The sequence below is a fragment of the Podarcis bocagei genome, assembly GCF_964188305.1.
Source record: "Podarcis bocagei genome assembly, chromosome: 1".
Classification (NCBI taxonomy): Eukaryota; Metazoa; Chordata; class Lepidosauria; order Squamata; family Lacertidae; genus Podarcis; species Podarcis bocagei.
In genome coordinates this window covers 52,810,998-52,833,421 of record NC_138125.1, presented here as the reverse complement: position 1 = coordinate 52,833,421, position 22,424 = coordinate 52,810,998, and the positions used below count along the sequence as shown (strand labels likewise).

The window sequence follows — 22,424 nt, the reverse complement described above, 5'->3', positions numbered from 1 at the left end:
TAGGAAGCCCACTTGTAGGATGGCACGAGGCCTACTGTCTAGAGTGTACTCAAGAGCCGGCTCCAAGGTGGTTTGAGGCCCTTATCTTGAAGGAAGAGTGGGTGGGGGAGATCCCGGTATCTAGTGACTGATCTTAGGCTGCCAAGTGCCGAAGCTTACAGGTCACCCGCCCCCTTTGCCCACAGCACGGGAGAGGGAGGGGAGTATGTGTCAAGCCATTTGCTTGCCTGCTTCATGTGAAAGTTCTTTCTCAATCGGATTATTTGAATTGTATCTTCTCCCGCCACCAGTGGCTGCTGCCTTGAGCTGTCCTGATTCTGCACTAAGCTGCTTAGCCGCCGACCGTGTGGGGTTGCCACCCAAAAGCATAGTTTGCCCCATAGTCTGGGGAAGTATACTTGGCTTTCAGGTTCGCCTTTGGGATACTGCCGGTAGACACGTTTAAAAGCAGCCATTGTCCCACTCTCGCAAACCTTTGGGTATGAATTGAATCAGGATCTCACAGCAAAACAGAATACATTTAGCAGGGCTTATTTGGAAAGAAAGCAGTAGTCAAAGCACATCAGATGCAGAATGCATAAAAACAAGTATTCCCAGCTAATTTCTCATCTCCACATATATTATGGCAGGATGGAGCTCTTTAATTTATGGAACTAAATTGTCAAAATACCAGCTAGAGGGTATTGCTAATGCAGTAACGCCTCTTCGAAGTAGTCAGAGTTGGCTGTGTCGTTTGCTCTTCCCCCAAAACTTGATCTCAGAGGATGCTAACCAGGCCTCTTTTCCTTCTGTCGCCATAATCATGTGTTGTAAGACAGATTCCAAAATCCAGTCAGGGAATTGCTAAATGTGATCTGATTAAAGGGCTACACAAATGCTGGGGTTACTCAGCCACTAAAAGGTTTATTTTCAACTTTTTATTTCTAAACCTCTGGTGCAGGTGTTAGTCATAGAATTATCGAATTGTGGAGTTGGGAAGGGCCCTGAGGATCATCTACTACAATCTCCTGCAATGCAGAAATATGCAGCTGCCCCATATGGGGATCAAATCTGCAACTTTGGCCTTATCAGCACCATGCTCTAGCCCATGGGTAGGCAAACTAAGGCCCGGGGGCCGGATCCAGCCTAATCGCCTTCTAAATCCAGCCCGCGGACGGTCCGGGAATCAGTGTGTTTTTACATGAGTAGAATGTGTCTTTTTATTTACAATGCATCTCTAGATTATTTGTGGGGCCTGCCTGGTGTTTTTACATGAGTAGAATGCGTGCTTTCTTTAAAAATGCATCTCTGGGTTATTTGTTCATTTCCGGCCTCCCCCCCCCCCAAAATATAGTCTGGCCCTCCACAAGGTCTGAGGGACAGTAGACCGGCCCCCTGCTGAAAAATGTTTGCTGATCCCTGCGTTTAGCCAACTAAGTTATCCGGATATAATTAGTAGATGTCACAGGTAATGTCTAATATGTGCGTTTTGTGTGAACACCATCATATTTCTCATGGGTGGGATGGTTAACCATATTTTCAGTTAGATTACTGAAGTTTTGAGTGGTGGAAAAATGTTTTGATCTCAAAACAGAATTACCGTATTTTTCGCTCTATAGCACGCACCCGACCATAACACGCACATAGTTTTTAGAGGAGGAAAACAATAAAAAAAATTCTAAACGAAACAGCGAATGTATGATTTTTGTGGTTCATGCTGTGGCCACAGACATGTGATCTGACAGTGAGTTTGGGGTAGCCCAATGCAAAAATCCTGAGGATCCATGTGGATCCATGCTTTGTAACCACGTTTTTGCACCACTGCGGCCCCAGGCAACAGTGGGTGCGTGAATTTTTTTGGTGCAAGCTGTAGCCATGGACATGCTATGTGATCTGATGGTGAATTTGGGGTGACCCAGTGCAAAAATCCTGTGGATCCGTGCTTTGTAACCATGTTTTAAGTGGGGAGGGAAGGAAAAGCACTCAAGGGACAAGGAACACGTGTGGGGTGGGTGGAGAAGGATGCTGTTAATAATGCAGAAGAGGGGTATAAGAGGAGAAGGCTCCTCTCCTCTCCCACTTTGCTCCTTTAAAGCAAGCAGGCTCTCTGTCCCTCTCTCCTCCCCACTCAGCGGGTCTTCTCCTGCTTTGCTATTTCAAAGCAAGCCACGGAGGAGGGAAGGAAGGGGAACCATGGATCCTCTGCTCACAACTGCAGCAGATCCCCCTGTCATCCGTAGGCATTCGCTCCATAACACACACAGACATTTCCCCTTACTTTCTAGGAGGAAAAAAGTGAGTGTTATGGTGCAAAAAATACGGTATCTTGATAGAAGATCCCTAGATAGCACCCATCCACCCCTGGAAAAAGAGAGCTGCCTATTGCTGTGTCTGTGTCTGTGTTTGTATTTGTATTTGTATTGAAGATGGGTCAGTGGCCCATCTAGTCCAGCATCCTGTTCTCACAGGGGCCTACCAGCTACTTGCAGGAAGTCTGTAAGCAGGACATGAGCACAACAGCACTCTCCCCTCTGGTAAGGTAAAGGTAAAGGTACCCCTGCCCGTACAGGCCAGTCTTGACAGACTCTAGGGTTGTGCACTCATCTCACTCTAGAGGCCAGGAGCCAGCGCTGTCCGCAGACACTTCCGGGTCACGTGGCCAGCGTGACGAAGCTGCTCCGGCGAAACCGGCACCAGAGCAGCACACGGAACGCCATTTACCTTCCCGCTTGGTAAGCGGTCCCTATTTATCTACTTGCACCCGGGGGTGCTTTCGAACTGCTAGGTTGGCAGGCGCTGGGACCGAACGACGGGAGCGCACCCCGCTGCGGGGATTCGAACCGCCGACCATGCGATCGGCAAGTCCTAGGCGCTGAGATTTTAGCGCTGGTAGTTTCCAGCAATTGGTATTCAGGATACCGCTCCTTCCGTGGAACATGTGCACATGGAGCAAATGCACAGCTATGCCAAGATCAGTTTCTGGAGGCAGCCTTACCCTGAGAGGGCTACTTTGAGATGCAGATTGAAAGAAGCTGCATGGGCCGAGCTCTCACACTACAGAGCTTAGTGAGTGGTTTCACTGTAGAGAAGGGAAGTGGAAGACTTGAATAGATCCTGGCTGGGATAAGAGTAGTATCTAACAGTGGCTGTGCGGTTTGGCTCATGGTCACAAGTGACACAGGGCCTAAACATTCACATAGTTTGTCTCTCTAAAGCAACCTTCTTGCCTTAGGGAGTCCTTTTTTCCTATGAAGGATATGGGGGGGGGGGCTGCTGTTGATGGTGGTCATAAAGGTAAAGGGACTCCTGACCATTAGGTCCAGTCGTGGCCGACTCTAGGGTTGCGGCACTCATCTTGCTTTACTGGCCGAGGGAGCCGGCATACAGCTTCCAGGTCATGTGGCCAGCATGACTAAGCCGCTTCTGGCAAACCAGAGCAGTGCACGGAAACGCCGTTTACCTTCCCGCCGGAGTGGTACTTATTTATCTACTTGCACTTTGACATGCTTTCGAACTGCTAGGTTGGCAGGAGCAGGGACTGAGCAACGGAAGCTCACCCCGTTGCAGGGCTTTGAACCGCCGACCTTCTGATCGGCAAGTCCTAGGCTCTGTGGTTTAACCCACAGCGCCACCCGCGTCCCTCTGATGGTGGTCATAGCCAGAGCCAAAAGTGGGTGAAGTTTGTATCATTGCAGGATTACATAGCAACTTGCTTCCTGCTGGCCACATGAAACTAGTCTGAGGACTGCCGGTTCTCCACCCTGCTCTAAAGAGAGACTTACTTAAATGAAACAAAGCACCTGATGTGTTTTGACCTCTCACCTGCTCTGGTAGCAGGCCCATAAATCACCTACAGGAATTATGTGGCCAGCTTGCTATGATTTGCACTCTTTAGTCTAGCTTGGATTCACACATGCTGGATCTTGGCAGGTATCACTGCCCGCTAGTCTTTGTTGCTCAGTTTCAGGTATCCAGTTCTCCATCATGCCAAAAATTCTTGTGATTATTGAGGCCACTGCTCCTTTACCTTGCCTTACAGAAGCACATGAAACCTGTCGAAAGCTTTGAAGTTGATTGATCACCTCAACTTTAATTTCTGTGGCCATTCCCTTGTTTGCTTTCCCTTCCAGCTCTTTGCTCTGCATCCCTCCTTTTAGAACAATGATGTCATGACATGTGCCAACAGTGTGACGCGGCAGCTAAAAAAGCCAATGCAATTCTGGGCCGCATCAATAGGAGTATAGCATCTAGATCAAGGGAAGTAATAGTGCCACTGTATTCTGCTCTGGTCAGACCACACCTGGAGTACTGTGTCCAGTTCTGGGCACCACAATTCAAGAAGGACACTGACAAACTGGAACGTGTCCAGAGGAGGGCAACCAAAATGGTCAAAGGCCTGGAAACGATGCCTTATGAGGAACGGCTAAGGGAGCTGGGCATGTTTAGCCTGGAGAAGAGGAGGTTAAGGGGTGATATGATAGCCATGTTCAAATATATAAAAGGATGTCACATAGAGGAGGGAGAAAGGTTGTTTTCTGCTGCTCCAGAGAAGCGGACACGGAGCAATGGATCCAAACTACAAGAAAGAAGATTCCACCTGAACATTAGGAAGAACTTCCTGACAGTAAGAGCTGTTCGACAGTGGAATTTGCTGCCAAGGAGTGTGGTGGAGTCTCCTACTTTGGAGGTCTTTAAGCAGAGGCTTGACAACCATATGTCAGGAGTGCTCTGATGGTGTTTCCTGCTTGGCAGGGGGTTGGACTCGATGGCCCTTGTGGTCTCTTCCAACTCTATGATTCTATGATTCTATGTGCAGAAAATTTTCCAGTGCTAAATTTTTCCATGGAAAATTTTCCATTTCAAAATGAATGGATGACATTTGAAAATAGAACATTAAGCAAGCTTGGCAACTTCAGAGTGTTTACCTTTGTTTGCTAAATGCAAGTTAAGTCAACACGCTAATCTAGATCACTATCTAGGGCATAAGAATTCCCCCCAATGCAAATTACACAATGCAAATTATCCTAATTTGCTCTGGAAAATTTTCCTGGTGAAAATTTTCTGGAAAGCCCACATCACTTCTTTAGAATATAATTAATGCTGGGGTGCGTCTTCCTTAAAAGATTTTTGCTTTGTTTTGTCTAATGTCACTGTTCCAACTCTGTTCCAGTGTCATTCTTTACTTCACACAGGAAGTGACACCGGCACTGGCCATCAGGATTCTGGGCCCACAATCTGTCTGGCTTTGTCCTCCAGTAGGATTGTGCAGTTATTTATAAGAATTGGTCCAGGCAGCTGGCTTTGAGGTGGCTTCTTACAGAGCTAAAATGCAGATGATAAGCAAGTCTAGGGTTGACTTTGAGGCCTGGAGGTCTCTGTATTTGGAGGTTCAGTCAGACAGGAACTAGAACATTTTCATCTCTCTCCCCCCCCCCCAGTCCATTATTTATTGGGTAAGTTGGAACTAAGAGTGTTGCAGTCTTTCTCTTGTTAATTTATTTTATCAGATTTCTCACTTTGCCCTTTGCTATAATGTTCCAGAGTGGGTTACAACAGTGAAATACAGTATACAAGTATGAAACAGGTAGAACAGTGACAACCAGAAAACAAGAAAAGGATAAAACTATTAAAAACACTTCCATATATGAAACTTTAAGAAGTCACATATTTAAAAACACACACATTAAAATAGTTCAAATACAGATGTAGACTGGAATATAGTTGTTAGAGGCTAAGGGTGCTCAGGTCACCACAGGGAATAAGCGGATATTGGGCCTATGGTTTATGTCTTGAATGATCCGGGTGCTGGTCGATTACGCAAAGCCACAAAACCCAACCCCACAGAGTTTTAAAAGGGAAGAGCGCTTGCCCACAGGGAAACCAAGAGCTAAATTTTCAAAGGTCTCATTGTCAGGAGAAAAAGGAGCTCTTCTTTATCATCTTCTAGATCAGTGTTTCCCAACCGGTGTTCCGCGGCACACTAGTGTGCCGCCGAACATTGCCTTGTGTTCCGTGGGAGGGAGACGGGCGAGTCGGGCGGCGAGAGGCGGGGCGGCGGCGGCGAGCACACGCGGGGCGGCGAGCGAGCGAGCTCCCACATCCCATCGCCGCTCGCTTCGGCCGGCCTACTGGAGGAAGGCGCGAAAACCCGGCGGGCTTTTGGGTGGGCGCCAAGCAAGAAAGGCGGGAAGGCTCTGGTCCCTCCCCTCCCGGCGGGGCTCCCGCACACACCTTTCTGCGCCGCCGCGTCCCGCCTGAGCAGCAACAGGAGGAGGAGGAGGGAGGCCAGCGCCGGCCGGGTCCCCCGGGGGAGCGGGCGCTCCGGGCTGCTCACCATACCCCGCGTCTCGGGCGCAGCAGCCGGCAGTCCGAATGCATCCCGAGCCGCGCTGCTCTCGCCTTGCCTCCTTCTTCGCGCCTCCTCCCGGCTCGCGCGCCGTCCCTGCGCGGATCCGTCCAGCCTCCGGCCGCCGCCGCCGCCCCCTCCTCTTCCTCTCCTTCCCCCACCCACCAACCCGCACGGCGCGCTCCCACCGCCCCCGATGGGCGCAACCACTTCCGGGTCCGCTGCAGCCGCCCCTTCCCCGCCTCCGGCAGCCGAAAGTCCCCCAGCGGAGCCCGTCTGGCCGCTCCCCCCGCTCCCTGCCCACCTCCCGGAGTTGAGGCGCCCTCTTTCGTTGCTTCGCGGGGAGGGAAAAAACTTTAACTTTTGTGCGTCCCTCCCGGCGTGACGCTGCGCGCTGACGTCACGGGGCGGGGCTTTAATGGTGGTGTGCCGCGAGATTTTTTTCCGGCAAACAGGTGTGCCGTTGCCCAAAAACGTTTGGGAAACACTGTTCTAGATCAACGTTACTCAGAGGGGCTGGTGCTCTGTGCACCTTTCCTGAGAGTTTTGAATGTCATTTGTTTATGATGGGAAGCAGGCGGAGAATTTAAATGAGACCTCTTTTTAAATCTATTTTTGCTTTCTAAAATAGCTAATTAGCTCCTGTTGCTGCACAGAAGGAATTGCCTTGATAATGTATCGGTGTTAAACAAGTCTCTTCCAACTCTATGATTCCATGATTCTATGATTCTAAGTCTGCTTGTTGTCTTACCACTCTTGTCCACATATGGAACTTTGGGTATTTATTAATTAAAATCTCTCTCTCTCTTTAAAGTCCTGATTAAACAAAGCTTCAGGGTCAGTTTAGTGCAGTGTATGCCTGGAGCCTTTCTGCAACGTATTTAAATTACAAATCAATATCTGTGTCTAGCTGCCAAGGTGAGTCGCTGCCGATGAGCGCCAGGAGACAGGCTGGTGTAGTGATCAGGAGAGGGGAGGGTGATGCAGCTTCCCCTGTTAGATCTGCCACCTGACTCTCCTCACTGAGCTTTGCTCTGAAGTATCTGGGTCACACACACACTAGGAGATGTTTGGAAAGTGTTGACAAAGCCACCGGATGATGATACTTGCCTCTAGCTAGTTAGGGAGGTGACTCCACCTGGTGGCGAGAAACACGTCTTGCATTTATTCTGACTCGCTCACCATTGCCATGTGCCAGGATAACTAGTGGTGAAACACCATGGGGCATCCAGTTTCCTCAAGCACCGTATGTTAAACAGCTCTGTTGATGATTAAAGATTGGGAGCTGTAATCATCGGTTGTAGCGATAACTATGAGAAAACCCCCTTCATATTTTGGGTTTTATATGGTGCGTTCACACTTTGTAGTGAGTGCTGTTACAGGAAAGGAATTCCCTTCTGTTTGTGAGAAGGGGCAGTGAATGATGCCTCTTTTAAGCTGGTACCTGCCAGCCATTGTTTTCATCTTTCTAAAACAAAGGCATCACCATCACTACCTACACCCTAGAACGCCCTGCTCATTGATATTGGGCAAGCACCTTTGATGTATTGTTTTTGGTGCCTGTTTTGGCAAGCCTACCAAGACATGAATTCTTAACATGTAATTATTATGTCTCTCTATATTTTTAAACCACTGTGATTTTACATAAATTTGTCTTTTGAATTTTTTTAGGTCAGCTTGTTTTTAACACATACCTGATTTCATCAACATTTTAATTGTTTTTTAGGTAAATAGATTACATGTTTTGATGGCTAAATGGTTTTTGATGGTCAAGCAGTATGTAAATCCTGCGCAGTATGGGTAGATATTTAAATTTTAAAAAAATCTGCTGCCTGATTTTATCGGGGACACCTTTTTAATCAATCAGATGATCTTAATAAATTTTAAGGCATCTTTGCCCCTAGTGATCCTTCTGACTGTACAGGTGGGTGGAACTCAAGGAGGGCACAGAGCAGGACCAGTGAAGAGGATAGCCTGGGGAGGGGTGCGTGGTCTGGGAATGTCCCATGGTCTGGATAGAGAGGCCTAGAGGGACCACATTTGTCCCACAGGCCTAAGGTTCCCTTCCCCTGCAGTTGACCAATTGCCAAAAACTTCCATACAGAACATGTATATTTATGACCCTCAAACCTCATTGTGCCAATAATTAAGTTAGGTACAAGAATCAATTAATTTTCCAGTCTGTTATGTACTGAATTTTCCTTGGTGGATGTCGATCCCAGCCTTCTTCTGAATTAAGCAGCCTATGTTTCGGCAAGCGAGGATCACCACCATTAATGTCGGATAGTTTTGGATCATTAATAGGCCATTGCATCTCTACAGAGGTGCTGTGATTTCTGCAACTACAGTACATAGGAAAGCCAAATTTCATGCGTTGCTGAAGACAGATGAAAGGAAGTCCTCCTTCGCATGGCACATAGTTCTTACGGCATTCAGGGCCATGAGATGTAGCGATGGCCACAAACTTAGATGGCTTTAAAGGGTGAGGGGTGCTAGATAAATTCATGGAGGATAAGGCTATCTATGGCTACTAACCATGATGGCTATGTGCACCCCCTTAAAATTCAAGGGTCTCTGAGTATCAGTTGCTGGAGGACAATGGGAGAGGGCTGTTGACCTTGTAAGCTTCCCAGAGCATCTAGTTGGTTAATGTACAAAGAGAATGCTGAACTAGATGGGCCTTTTGTCTGATCCAACAGGGCTCTTATGCTTTCACATTCACACTTTGAATGTAGAGCCCAAAGTGATTTTAGAGGCAGTGTTCTCTGGATAGGTGGTGGTCTCTGGGTCTGCTTAGGAGAAGAGTTGCCTTTTGTGACTTCAGAAAGGGAAAAAGGATTGTCTGCCTATATGAGGGCATTGGTGTTTGCTCTGAGTGCTGTTCTGTACTCCATAGACATGTCATTGGCATTCAACTTTTTATTCCGGGGAGAGGTTGAATATGTCTGCTATAGTAAGTACAAGCAGAACAAAGGGTAAGAAAGGAAAGCTTTTTCTCTTAGTCATGGGCATGGCTGGGTCTTGCTGACCACTGTCTTTGTATCCCCAGACTCCATCTGTCCCATGGTGATGTCCTGCCTTGCCACCAGGGCAGCCAACCTGGCTGATGGGGGAGTCCACAGGATAAAGCACAGGCCGGCAGTATATAAGTATGTGGTCTTTTTACTAGCTTGCCCAAGCTCTGTGGTGCTGAAAGGCTGCAGCTCCGTCTACGGCTGAGCAAAGGTTGCTTTTCCGCCTACATCTCACCCTGCTAGAGCTAATGGGGGCCTCTGAAACAAAGGCTGCTTACTGGGTCTGCATGAGTCACTAACCTTTGTGCCAGGGAGCAGCGTTCGGTGCTTGAACATGCAAATCTGGAACCTCGTGTCTATGTGTACAGAGTGAAATTTATCTCTTTGAAATGACCTTACCGAGTGAGGCTTTCCCATAAATGACTAATACTGGCGGGTGGGCCAGCTGAACCCAGAGAGGTCTGCTTGGAGTTGCCACTTAATTCTCAGCTACTTCGTTTTCCCCTTAGCAAGACCAAGCATATTAGAATAATAGAATAGTAGAATTGTAGCGTTGGAGATAATGCTGAGGGTCATCTTCTAGTTCAACCCCCTGCAATGCAGGGATCTTAGCTCAAACATCCATGACAGATGGCCATCCAACCTCTGCTTAAAAACATCCAAGGAGGGAGAGTCCACCACCTTCCAAGGTTCCACGGTTGAACATCTCTTACTCTCAGAAAGTTCTTCCTGATGATTAGTCAGAATCTCCTTTCTTGTAACTTAAATCAATTGGTTTGGGTCCTACCCTCTGGAGCAGGAAAAAACAATCTTGCTCCATCTTCCATGTGACCACCCTTTGGATATTTGAAGATGGCTATCATATCTCCTCTCAGTCTCCTCTTTTCTAGTCTATACATACCCAGCTCCTTCAACCATAAGGCTTGGTTTCCAGACTCTTTATCATCTTGGTTACCCTCACCTGCACATGTTCCAGCTTGTCAATATCTTTCTTAAACTGTGGTGCCCAGAACTGGACACAGTACTTCACGTGGGGTCTGACCAAGGCAGAATAGATAGGTACTATTACTTCCCTTGATCAGGACACTACCTTTCTGTTGATGCAGCCTAGAATAGCATTAGGTTGTGTGTGTGTTTTGCTGCTGCTCCTGCTGCATCACACTGTTAACTCATGGTAAACTTGTGGTCTACTAAAGACCCATAGATCCTTTCCACATGTACTACTAGCAATCCAGGTGTCCCCCATCTTATATTTGTGCAGCTGATTCTTCCTGCCCGAGTATAGAACCCTACATTTGAAATTCATTCTGTTAGTTTGGGCCCAGTTCTCCAACCTGCTAAGGTCATCTTGAATCCCGATTCTGTCTTCTGTGGCATTAGCTACCCCTCACAGTCTGGTGCCATCTGCAAATTTGATGAGCATCCCCACAATTCCTTCATCCAAGTAATTTATAAAGACGTTGAACAATGATGGGTCCACAGGCTGACTAGTTAGTAGTTACCTTGGCTGTCTCCCCCCGCCCTTCTTGAAGATGGGGATAACATTTGCCTGCCTCTGGTCTGCAGGGACCTCAACTGTTCTCCAAGAATGCTTATAGAGGCTCTGGGATTACACCAGCAAGCTTCTTTAGTGTCCTTGGGTTCAGCTCATCAGGCCCTGTGTGATAATTAATGTTAATTGTGGACATTGTAAAACATGCACATCAAACAACCATAATATCATGCCTTTGTCATTAGTGGCTACAGTTAATATTGTTGCATGGACCAAGATCTATTCCCCCACCCAATAACAGTTGTTTTCAAACAATTATGAATCTTGATGGGTTGGGGGGGCATGTATTTAAAAAAATTTGTGGGGTGTGCATTTTATTGACTATTTTGCATCCCACTGAGAAGACTGTTAATCTTATACTTTACTAGACCTTGGGAAAGGAATATTGGATCTTCTTTGCAACTCCTTTCATAATTTTGTTTACTTCCATTATTCTTGTATCTAGACAATATGAACATTGTAAAATTTCCTGCCATCAGTGAAGAGCAGTGCGACTGTACTGATGTCTATCCCAAGGGGGCTGATCTGAATTCACAATTTCATAATAGCCTTGCTTTTCTTGGTAAATGTTTAGTGGGTGAAGTCATATAAGTTTTCCATCTTCACAGAAGGTTATCAACAGAAATGAGTCTCTGGTTTTTTTCTTCATCCTCTGTTAGATGTGAAAGGCGGGAGTCTCAAGCTTCCTGTTCACTCTCTAGTACTTTATGTCACTCCTCTGGGTGGATGAGGACAGTTGGAGTTGCCATATTGTGTATACTCTGAGAGAAACTAAATTTGTGAAAAGTTCACAGCTAACATCCCCAAGAATAATTGATATTTGTAAACATTTTTCCAACAAAACATTTATTATTTTTTAAAAAACCTGACACTGTTTGTCAACCACGTAATCTAAATAGCAATATTCTCAGTGAGCCTAAGGAATCCATGAGTGAAATTGTGCAGAAAAAACAACGAACAAAAATGGCCACTCTGCTGAAAGATGAGTGTTTTCCCTGTGCAAAATCCTTTCTCTTGCTGTTGGCCAGAATAGGAATTGATATGATGCTATCGGAAAAGTGGTTTGATGCATGTCAAAATCCTGTGTTCTTTTTCACCAGCAAAAGTTAACTCTCTAGCTAGCATGGTCAGTGGTCTGGGGTGATGGGATCCAACAACATCTGGAGGGCTACAGGTTTCCTATCCCTGCATTATAGAGTTGTCACACAGCCTAGCTACTTTGATCTTGAGAGCAGCTTGGGAGATGTGGTACTGAACTTTAAACACCAGGGGGAATATGTGATCCTCCTTCTAATGCAGACATATGTTAGAAATGGGCCCCTTTTCAAACACTAGCTTTTAAAGTGTACCCAGTGATAAGGCTTTTACAGCATACTCTCCTGAGAAACACTGCCCCAGCCCAGCAGTCTGATATTTGTGTGTTTGTGTGCACGCACACAGTAAATAGTTAATTTCATTAGGAATTGCTTCTCTTTGAATATTTGCAAGCAGGTATCTCTCTTCCCTGGTCTCCTTTCCTCCCTCCCCCCCCCCACCTAATAGAAACAGAGCATTGTCATAATTGTCCATTTGGGAATGGAGCCCTGTAGAGACTTCCCTGGGAAGAGGGGAGGAGGCTGCTGTTTAGTGCCTTTGTAGAGCACAGAACTCTCCATAGCATTTACTCATTAGCTTCTACCCTGCTTTTTCTGACACTCAGCTTTGCGCTCAGGGGAAGTTCATTTAAAAAGGGAAGCCATTAATGAGAGCTTGCTAGCCTCCCTACTGAGAGCTCTTTCTTGCTGCATAGATATTGTTAACCCTGTAGCACCAGGACTTGCAGCATCTGTTAGGTATTGCTAACAGACACTTCCAGGAACTGTACAAGGGAAGACAGCATCTAATATTTCCTATAGCAGTATCCCAGAAGTATGTTGAGGAATTAGATTAGCTCAGAGAACAAGCCCCCCTGAAAAAAATATATTTCCCAATAAGATTTGATGCCCAAGAAGAAATGGTGTTGAAATTTCCCTAGCTAAATAGTAGATCATAAAATAATAGAACAGTAGAGTTCAAAGGAACCCCAAGGGTCATTGAGTCCAACACCCTGCAATGCAGGAATACCGACAATGGCACGTAATGCACTGGTGCTGGTGCTAGTACTAAAGGAGCTTGCAGGTGTCATCTCAGAACCTCTGTCTATAATCTTGGGGAACAGTTAAAATAAAACCATTTTGCTTTCTGTAAATGAAGGGGCTATGTGTGTTTCAAAAGATCAAATCAACTTTAATACCAGCAAGATAATGCTCCTCCAAAACTAGGGCTGTTGCCTCATTTTAAAAAGTTGATTAATTGTATAAGTTTAAGATTCATTATGGTGCTGGAGGAGACTCTTGAGAGTCCCATGGACTGCAAGAAGATCAAACCTATCCATTCTTAAGGAAATTAGCCCTGAGTGCTCACTGGAAGGACAGATCCTGAAGCTGAGGCTCCAATACTTTGGCCACCTCATGAGAAGAGAAGACTCCCTGGAAAAGACCCTGATGTTGGGAAAGATGGAGGGCACAAGGAGAAGGGGACGACAGAGGATGAGATGGTTGGACAGTGTTCTCGAAGCTACCAGCATGAGTTTGACTAAACTGCGGGAGGCAGTGGAAGACAGAAGTGCCTGGCGTGCTCTGGTCCATGGGGTCACGAAGAGTCAGACACGACTAAACAACTAAACAACAACAACAAGATTCATTAATTAAATGTTCATATGGATAAGAACAATAGATCTGAATTCTGAAGCAAGAAGCATACTGCCTTTGTTTTTAGGTGTCTTAGCCTGGCATCTTAGCAGGCATCATCTTAGAAGAAGCATTCTCTCCTAAGGAAGAGAAAAATGAGAGATGCCTCTTTTAAGATGGTGCTTGCCATTCAGCATTCCCTAAATACTAGTACAGTTGTACCTTGGAAGTCAAACGGAATCTGTTCCGGAAGTCCGTTCAACTTCCAAAACGTTCAAAAACCAAAGTGTGGCTTCTGGTTGACTGCAAGAAGCTCCTGCAGCCAATCGGAAACCCCGTCAGACATTCGGCTTCCAAAAATAGTTCGCAAACTGGAACACTCACTTCCGAGTTTGTGGCGTTCAGGAGCCAAAATGTTCGGGAACTGAGCTGTTTGACTTCCAAGGTATGACTGTATTCTTGTAAATACTTGTGAAAAAACCTTCCTATCCAGTTAATTTTGGGGGAGCTCTAGGATGAATAAAAGTTTTGAAACTGATCAATCTATTAAATGCTGCAGTGCAATCTAAAACAACCTAAGTACTTGAAATTCAAGGGGACTTTGCAGTAAGAAAGTGTTCTCACTTTACTAGAGCTCTTCATGCCCGTAAATGGACACTTAAACACTTGATCGCATATGCAAGTTTATTTGGAAGCAAGTTATCATTAATTTTAGTAGACTTTACTTCCAAGTACAGTTGTACCTTGGTTGTTGAATGCCTTGCGACTCAAATGTTTTGGCTCCTGAACTCCGCAAACCCAGAAATAAGTGTCCCGGTTTGCGAACTTTTTTGGGAAGCAGAACGTCCAGTGTATATGTGCTTAGGACTGAAGCCTATTTATTCCCCTAAGCATGCTTGGCACCACATTGAGCTCAGTAGGGCTTTCAAGGAAATGTGAAAATAATTGCAACCATCCATTTTTTGGGGGGTGGGGTGCGCCTGGAGGAATCACTCGGGGGGGGGGATCCTCCTTGGAGTAGATGGCATACTGTTTAGTTTAATTTTCATGCTTAGATGTATCTTCACAATGCCAAGACTCAGTAAGGCAAGTACAGTATGTAGTGTCTCCAGTCTCAGTACAGTGGTATCTCGCAAGACGAAAATAATTCGTTCCGCGAGTCTTTTCGTCTTGCGATGTTTTTCGTCTTGCGAAGCACGGTCCGTCGCAACTGCGCCTCTTCAAGCGGCTTTAAGAAAAAAGCACAAGACGTTTTCATCTTGCGAAGCAAGCCCATAGGGAAATTCGTCTAGCGAAGCAACGCAAAACCGAAAAACCCTTTCGTCTAGCAAGTTTTTCGTCTTGCGAGGCATTTGTCTTGCGGGGCACCACTGTATGTGAAGCCTGGTAAGAATGAAACTCATTATTATCTACTTGCCTCAAAAAGAAGCTCATCAAATGTTTTTATTCATAGAAAGTAAACTCTTACAAATTTAGGGGAGATGTATCAAAAGAGGATATACTACTGCTACACAATATATCAATTTGTTTATATCCTGTTTGCTGATAAATAACATAGAAGAAACCTCTCCATCTGCTACATGTGAGTACTGACATAAGCACCTTTCTGTAACAGTCTAAATATATTAAATCTTCTATGAACTTCTTTCATACTTGCAGGCTGTCACCTTATGGGTACAAGTTTTCAACTAAATAAATCACTACCTTAGACTCTTATACCTTGAGACCCTTTGTTCCATTACATTGAGTGTGCTGTTGCCATTTCCATTTTCCACTTTGAATACAGGAGGTCATAGTGAATACAGGAGGCACTAGTGTGTAGTTACTTCCCATTTCATTTTTGTATAGCTGTGTGGTGTAGCTTAACTGTGCTTGCATCAGGTCCCCATAAATGACTCTTGCATTCTGAGAACAGGACCTCAGTCGTGCTGCATTGAAGGGCAGTCCGTGATTTGCAATGGATCGCTTGTCAAAACAGTGATGGGGAACCTCAGACCTGGAGGCCAAATGTGGCCCTCTCTAGTTTTTGGGACTGAAATAACCCTCTCTCTTTTTTCAGAAACATGTATCATTTCAGATTTAATCTATGTATTTGGCAATTCATACTGATGTTTATCTGTGATAGGTTTTTGTATTTTTATCTCCTCGTGTGATGCTTATTCTGTGCTCTTCTTCTTTATTGAAGCTATTGTTCCTCGCCCTGAGATTTTTATGTTAAGGGTGGGATGTAAATATTTTAAATAAATAAATAAAACAATCAATTAATTAATTCAGTAAATCTCATAATTCATCAGGCATGATTTATTTTAATTGAGTAACACCCCCAGTTTTCCTGGAGGACTGGTTTCAAACTTCCTTGCTTAAGTGACTGAACAAAAGCTCTGTGAAGATTTTTTAACATGTATTGTACTTTTGTTCACTGAAAATTGTCACCTACTTACTGTCTTTGGTAGTTCTTGCCATGTTGATTCTTTTTCTCAAGCAATAAGTTCCTAAACCTCAGTGGTCCAACTCATGAGTTAATTTTGCAAAGATATGTAAATTCCCTTCTGCGCTTGAGTTTTTGGGGCATACAAATCACATTTGCAAGCTACATTATTGCAAGAATGAAGCATTAGAACAGGCATAGGCAAACTCGGCCCTCCAGATTTTTGGGACTACAGCTCCCATCTTCCCTGACCACTGGTCCTGTTAGCTAGGTATGATGGGAGTTGTAGTCCCAAAAACGTCTGGAGGGCCAAGTTGGCCTGGGCCTGCATTAGAGGCATCTTTGGTGAGTTAAAACTTTTATCCTACCACTCTCTCCCAAGGGTGTCTCACCTGGCAAATGTCTGTTAGGTGCCTGGCAAAGGCAGTTTTATTTGCCCAGGCTCCAGTTGATCTCAGGTGTATTTTCATTTCTGCTGTGGTTGTTTTTAGAGCTGCCCCTTACTGTTGTCAGCTACTGCATATTGGTTATTTTACTGTGCTTTTTGACCTACTGTCACAGTAAACTGCCCTGTGATCCTCAGAGGAAGGGCAACATATTTAATAATAATAATAATAATAATAATAATAATAATAATAATAATAATAATAATAATAATAATACTGTAAACTGCCCTGGAAATGTTGAAAGGTGGACCAAGCATTTATTTAATATTTAATTAATAGTTTAACAAATGCACTTTCCCCTGCTTCTTCTCTTGGGCTGTCACAGAACTCAAGGGCTTGCTTTCCTTTAAACTGGCATAAGAATGGGCCTGGAGCTGTATCAGCCATGGAGAAAAAGAACCCCTTGGGTGTACAAGGATTGTGCTTGGTCCTTTGGAAAAGTCATTTGACGTTTCACACTTTCACAGATGAATGCATAAGTATGTAACGATCATGGCTATGGAGGCTTCGGTCCTTCTTTTTACTTTGGTTTATGACATCCTGTGTTAGGTTTTCTAGTTATACATCAGCAGAGCAGCAGTAATGCAACTTCCCCCTCCTGTATCTGATACAGCAGTGTGGTGAGTAGAGCTAGCAATCAGTCCAGAAAGCAATGGGCTAACATATGCTTCTTATGTGACATATGACATGCTTCTTGCACTAAAACTGCATTGTGACCTCTGCCCCACCCCTTAAGATGGTATTGTATAGTCTCTTCTTTTTCTTAAACGTCAGTATACAGTGGTACCTCGGGTTAAGAACTTAATTCGTTCTGGATGTCAGTTCTTAACCTGGAACTGTTCTTAACCTGAGGTACCACTTTAGCTAATGGGGCCTCTCACTGCTGCTGTGCCGCCGCTGTGTGATTTCTGTTCTCATCCTGAAGCAAAGTTCTTAACCCGAGATATTATTTCTGGGTTAGCAGAGTCTGTAACCTGAAGCGTCTGTAAACCAAGGTACCACTGTATTCTAAATTACTAAGTGCTGCCTGTGTGCAAAGCATTTTGGAATGAATGAATGGTTTCACTGTCTGTAGGGCAGTTTCTGGATTTAACACTCCAACTGTCATTATTTCCCAGCTGAGTTATTCTGCATACAATGGTACCTCAGGTTAAGTACTTAATTCATTCCGGAGGTCCGTACTTAACCTGAAACTGTTCTTAACCTGAAGCACCACTTTAGCTAATGGGGCTTCCTGCCGCTGTGCCGCCGGAGCACGATTTCTGTTCTCATCCTGAAGCAAAGTTCTTAACCTGAAGCACTATTTCTGGGTTAGCGGAGTCTGTAACCTGAAGTGTATGTAACCTGAAGCATATGTAACCCGAGGTACCACTGTACTATGGGAGGAAATTTCATGAATATCTCGTAATTAAAGTATGGGAAGAAGCAAGTCTCCAAGCCCCAAGTTTTTCTCTGCCAAATGATTCTACATAAGGGCAACTCCATACTTCCTGCAGCAAATGTGCTTACTGCATTTACAGCAAGAGTATTTAACATAGCAAATACACAGTGGGTGCACAGCAAACACCTATGTACATGCGCCTGGTGTTCTTGTCGTGGTTTGGCTTCCCAGACACAAGGGCTTGTTTTGTTTCATTTTAGATGCATGTAAAAGTGAGCTGGTCACCCAACGGTAGTCCTCCTAATTGTGAGCACAGTTGCTGAGTGTGAACGGTGCAGAGTCAGAGCAGAGCCACTGAGAAACAATGGGGGGAATTGGCATAACTGGGAAAGCTGCAATGCTAGCTTAGCAGCTGGTGTGTTGCTGCTACTTACTAGGAGGGAGAAGAGATGGGGAGGCCAGTGTGGTGCAGTCACAGTGGCTGAAGTGTCCACACTGTGCCAACCTCCTTACAGTCTCTCTCCCTCCTGGTAAGTGTCAGAAACACAGCTGCCCTGGTGTTCGCTTTGCTGCTCTTTTCCACTTGTATAGTCAGCAGAGCCTCAAAAGTTTGCACAGGTAAAGGTAAAGGGACCCCTGACCATTAGATCCAATCGTGGCCGACTCTGGGGTTGCGGCGCTCATCTTGCTTTATTGGCTGAGGGAGCCGGCGTACAGCTTCCGGGTCATGTGGCCAGCAGGACTAAGCCGCTTCTGGCGAACCAGAGCAGCACACGGAAACGCTGTTTACCTTCCCGCCGGAGCGGTACCTATTTATCTACTTGCACTTTGACGTGCTTTCGAACTGCTAGGTGGGCAGGAGCTGGGACCGAGCAACGGGAGCTCACCCCGTCGTGGGGATTTGAACCGCCGACCTTCTGATCTGCAAGTCCTAGGCTCTGTGGTTTAACCCACAGCACCACCCACATCCCTTTGCACAGGTACCACCCGCTCTTTCTTACCCCACAAATATCTCAGTGGGGATGGAGCATGTTCAGTAGCCACATAATGTTCAGTATCACTTGGAAAAGAAAAATAGGAATTGAGGGAGTGGGGTGGGTAGGTTTCCTGCTTTGAAGAATGCCTTTCTGGAACCCTGAACAGGATTACTGTACACATTTTAGATGGGACACTACTGTTGTGGAAATAGGGAGGGGTACAATTTACCTTCCTCGGTATACTGCAACATTTTGCAGCAGTTGACATTTCTATTTTGTTTTTGTTACGGGAAATGCTGGTATAAAATAGCATAGCCAGCACACTTCCAGCATGAGCTAAAGAGCTCCCACCCACAGTTACTCTCTCTTACAAGGGCTGAAAATAGCTGTCAGTTGAGTATCTTAATATTTGCATGTTACAGTATGAATGATTTTAAAAATTAGAGTGCTCAGCATTGTGGTTAACCATATTTGGTTAGTCTGCCCTTTTAGGCTGCTTTCCAAATTACATATTATTCCTCTGTTACACAGTGGAGAAGAAAGCATTATCTTCATTAAATATTAAAATGTATTCCTGTATGATGATCCTGTAATATGTATTTTATTTAGTTAAGAGGAAGATTGTAGTGAACTTTGATAGATCTACTTTTTGTTGGGAGGGGGGGGGCAAAAGGAAAACTAAAGCTTGTTGAAAGCTGCTTTCATCTACATGTTTTAAAAATGTGTCCCGCGTATTCACAAATTAATTGCAGGAAAAATAAACTATCTTATTGATTTAATGCCTGCATGTATGTTTCACATCTTTCACTTTCACAAAGTAAAGGTGTGACTCTTAAGATTCTTCTTGACTGCTTTCCCATAATTCCATTGTCCAAGTTTGAGGCAGTACTGTATAGCACAGGGGTCTGCAACCCGCAGCTCTGGAGCTGCATGTGGCTCTTTTACACCTTTGCCGCGGCTCCGGGGCAGATACTAGCGAGGGGAGGAGGCGCATTGTGCGCCCCGACACTCCCCACTGTGGCGGGCGCTGTACTGGCTGTGACGTCGCATGGGGGCGGTGCGTGCGTTAGTCACGCACCGTCCCGACGTCACCTTCCCGCCCGCCCGCTACATTGTAAGGGGCATGTACGCTGGTCACTGCATTGAAAGGGGGCGTGTACGCTGGTCACTGTTTTGAAGGGGAGTGAAGAACACACACACAGAAAAAGGTAACTTGTTAATTTAACGTTTATTTCTATGAGGAGGAGTAATTCTGAGGGGTCAAACAAAGAAATAAAAAAAGTGACAAAAAAGTTATTTTTATAATGACGAGTTTTGCAGCTCCCAGGTTTTTTTTCCTTTGGAAATGGGTCCAAGTGGCTCTTTTTGTCTTAAAGGCTGCAGACCCCTGGTATAGCACAAACGTTGTGCAAAATGAGACCTGGAAAATGTCCATATTTGTGCTGAGGAAGCAGAAATGCAAATCTGCTTCTATAAAATTTATCAGCTTCCCTTCCATCTGCAGTTCCATCTGTATGTACATTCTACATGAGAAGATATCAAGGGCTCAACTTAAATGAGTTGTATCAAGTGCAATAGCTGTTCCCAGCTTGCACGGGAAATTACTCAGGGAAATAATTTTTGTTGTCATCATGATGGAGTAGAATATCATTCAATGGCACTTTGCTTTGACTACCATGGGTGGGACTGTTTGTCACTCTTCACTCAGGTAACTGAAGCAGCAACAGTGGCACAGGACCCTGATTAGAACCAAGTAATAAAACTAAGGTGTTTCCCTAAAGGTCCAATATGTTTGTCTGCACTATTTGATAGATATGTCATAAGCAAAGCTTATGACTGAGTGCAAGGTCTCTTTAAGCAGAGAAACGACTGGATGGGAAGGAAATGAGGCAATGAAGAAAGTGACCTTTTGCAGTTGCAAAAGTGGGTCAGTGCAATTCTACTGAAGCAGAAGTGGGCCAGTGCAGGTGTCTTCCCAAGAGATCAGGATTCTCTTGAGTCGCCTTTAAGGGATGTGTATGCAACGCTTTTTAAAAGTTTGGCCAATAAAATACTTCTGAATCAGAAGTGTGTGTGTGTGTGAAGCTAGAATTGTTTGCATGCTCTCTTGCCATCCACCCCTGGCACATTGTGTGTATGTGTGTTAAGATAGAATTAATAAAATAAAAAGTTGCTAGTTGGCCCCTGAGTAATATAGCTCTATTGTGTGTTTCTTGTTCTGCAAGGACTGTCTGAACGCTGAACTTAGCTGGGGTCAGTAAGTGTGTTTGTGTTTATGTCTCACTCACTCACTCATTTCATTCCCCGCCCCCTTAGAGGTAGCCGCCCCCATAGCAGCCGTAGGAGGAAGTGCCTGTTGGTTATTTTAAAAAGGGCTGTCATGATTTGCAGCATGGGGAGGAGGCAGTAGGATAAACAGAGACCTCTCTCTCCAAACTAGGACTGAATCTCTTCAGGGCTGGCAGCCTCTCTTCCTCCTGCAGCTGCTACCCAGGCTCCTCTTCACCTGCAAGAATTCTCCCTTCAGCTTCGGATCAGGTCACAAAGGCTCTGCCCGTCCCCTCCTCTTCCTCCCCCACCCTGTGTTTAACCGTTCTCTGCTTAGGGTTTGCCATTCAGGGTGAGGAAGTGAGGCGCTTTTGAGAGCGGGAAGGGAAATGCTGGATCTCTGTGTGAAATCGCCTCACCCTGTGACTCTAGAGACATGGCAGGAGAGCAGGATGAGATCCTTTGCCGGGTGGGTTAAACATTGTTGGAAGCTGCTCAACAGTAGTTTCAGAAGCTTCCGGAGGGAGTGTTATTGTGGGTCAGTTCTGTGTCGTTTGTAACCATAGGTTTGAGGGGATTTGCAGTTAGGGCCGCCTTTGTTTCCAGCTTGGGGGGAGAGTTTTCCATCTTCTCTCTGCTTTGTTATGAACCTGGCCTTGAAAGAGAGAGAGTTTCCTGAGACTGGAGGTGCAAAGTGACTTCATTTTTATTTTATTGCAACAAACTTGAGGCCAATTTACTAGTTGTGTTTGGATGTTGTGTAGCCTTCAAAGGTTGCCTTTAATATGTTGGAATGTGCTGAGCTTGGTTTCACGAGGCGGGGGAACAGAAGTTAGCACAGGGCAGTGTGTTTTTCCTTTACCCCTTGGGTTTTTATTTCACACGTGAGGTGTTTGTATGCACCTGCATCCATGTTGGAGAACCTGGGTTATCTGGTTAGGAGAAAACAATTAAACTGACATTGTGCTGTACCTTAGCAATTTTTTAGTGCTCCTTGTGGGGGTTGATTCATACAGACATCTCACTGCAAAGAAACGAGGACCGAATGTTAAGTCACCCATAAGAACTTCACCATGTTTAAAAAAACGTCTTTTGAACCAGATGGTAGTGTGACTGGCAAGTGGATGAGATGGTGTGGACAGCTGCAGCAGTAATAGGACAGGCTTGTCTGCTTAATGCAGCCTCACTGGGTATTTGCTGAATAATGCAGGTTGGCAAGAGGGTGTCAGAGGTCCTGTGTGGTTTATTGAGCAGGGTCCCCAGCAGTTTTTTCAGCGTTTGCATCTGGGTCTCTGTCCCGAATCATAGGGGAGACAGTGGTGGCC

At 45.3% G+C, this 22,424-nt stretch overlaps 1 protein-coding gene across 8 annotated transcripts in view; it reads left to right on the top strand.

Moving 5' to 3' along the window:
- Positions 1-22,424, top strand: part of DGKZ (diacylglycerol kinase zeta) — a 146,759-nt gene that overhangs the window by 51,625 nt on the left and 72,710 nt on the right. Inside the window, exon 2 of one of the 8 annotated variants that reach the window (XM_081163766.1) lies at positions 9,375-9,474. The exons of 6 other annotated variants lie outside the window; for them this stretch is intronic. In XM_081163766.1, coding sequence (XP_081019892.1) covers positions 9,389-9,474 — 86 coding nt within the window. In that variant the 5' untranslated portion in view covers positions 9,375-9,388. Of the gene's footprint in view, positions 1-9,374; positions 9,475-21,224; positions 21,370-22,424 lie in introns of those variants that run through there. One more of the 8 variants, XM_081163762.1, reaches the window with a different exon arrangement.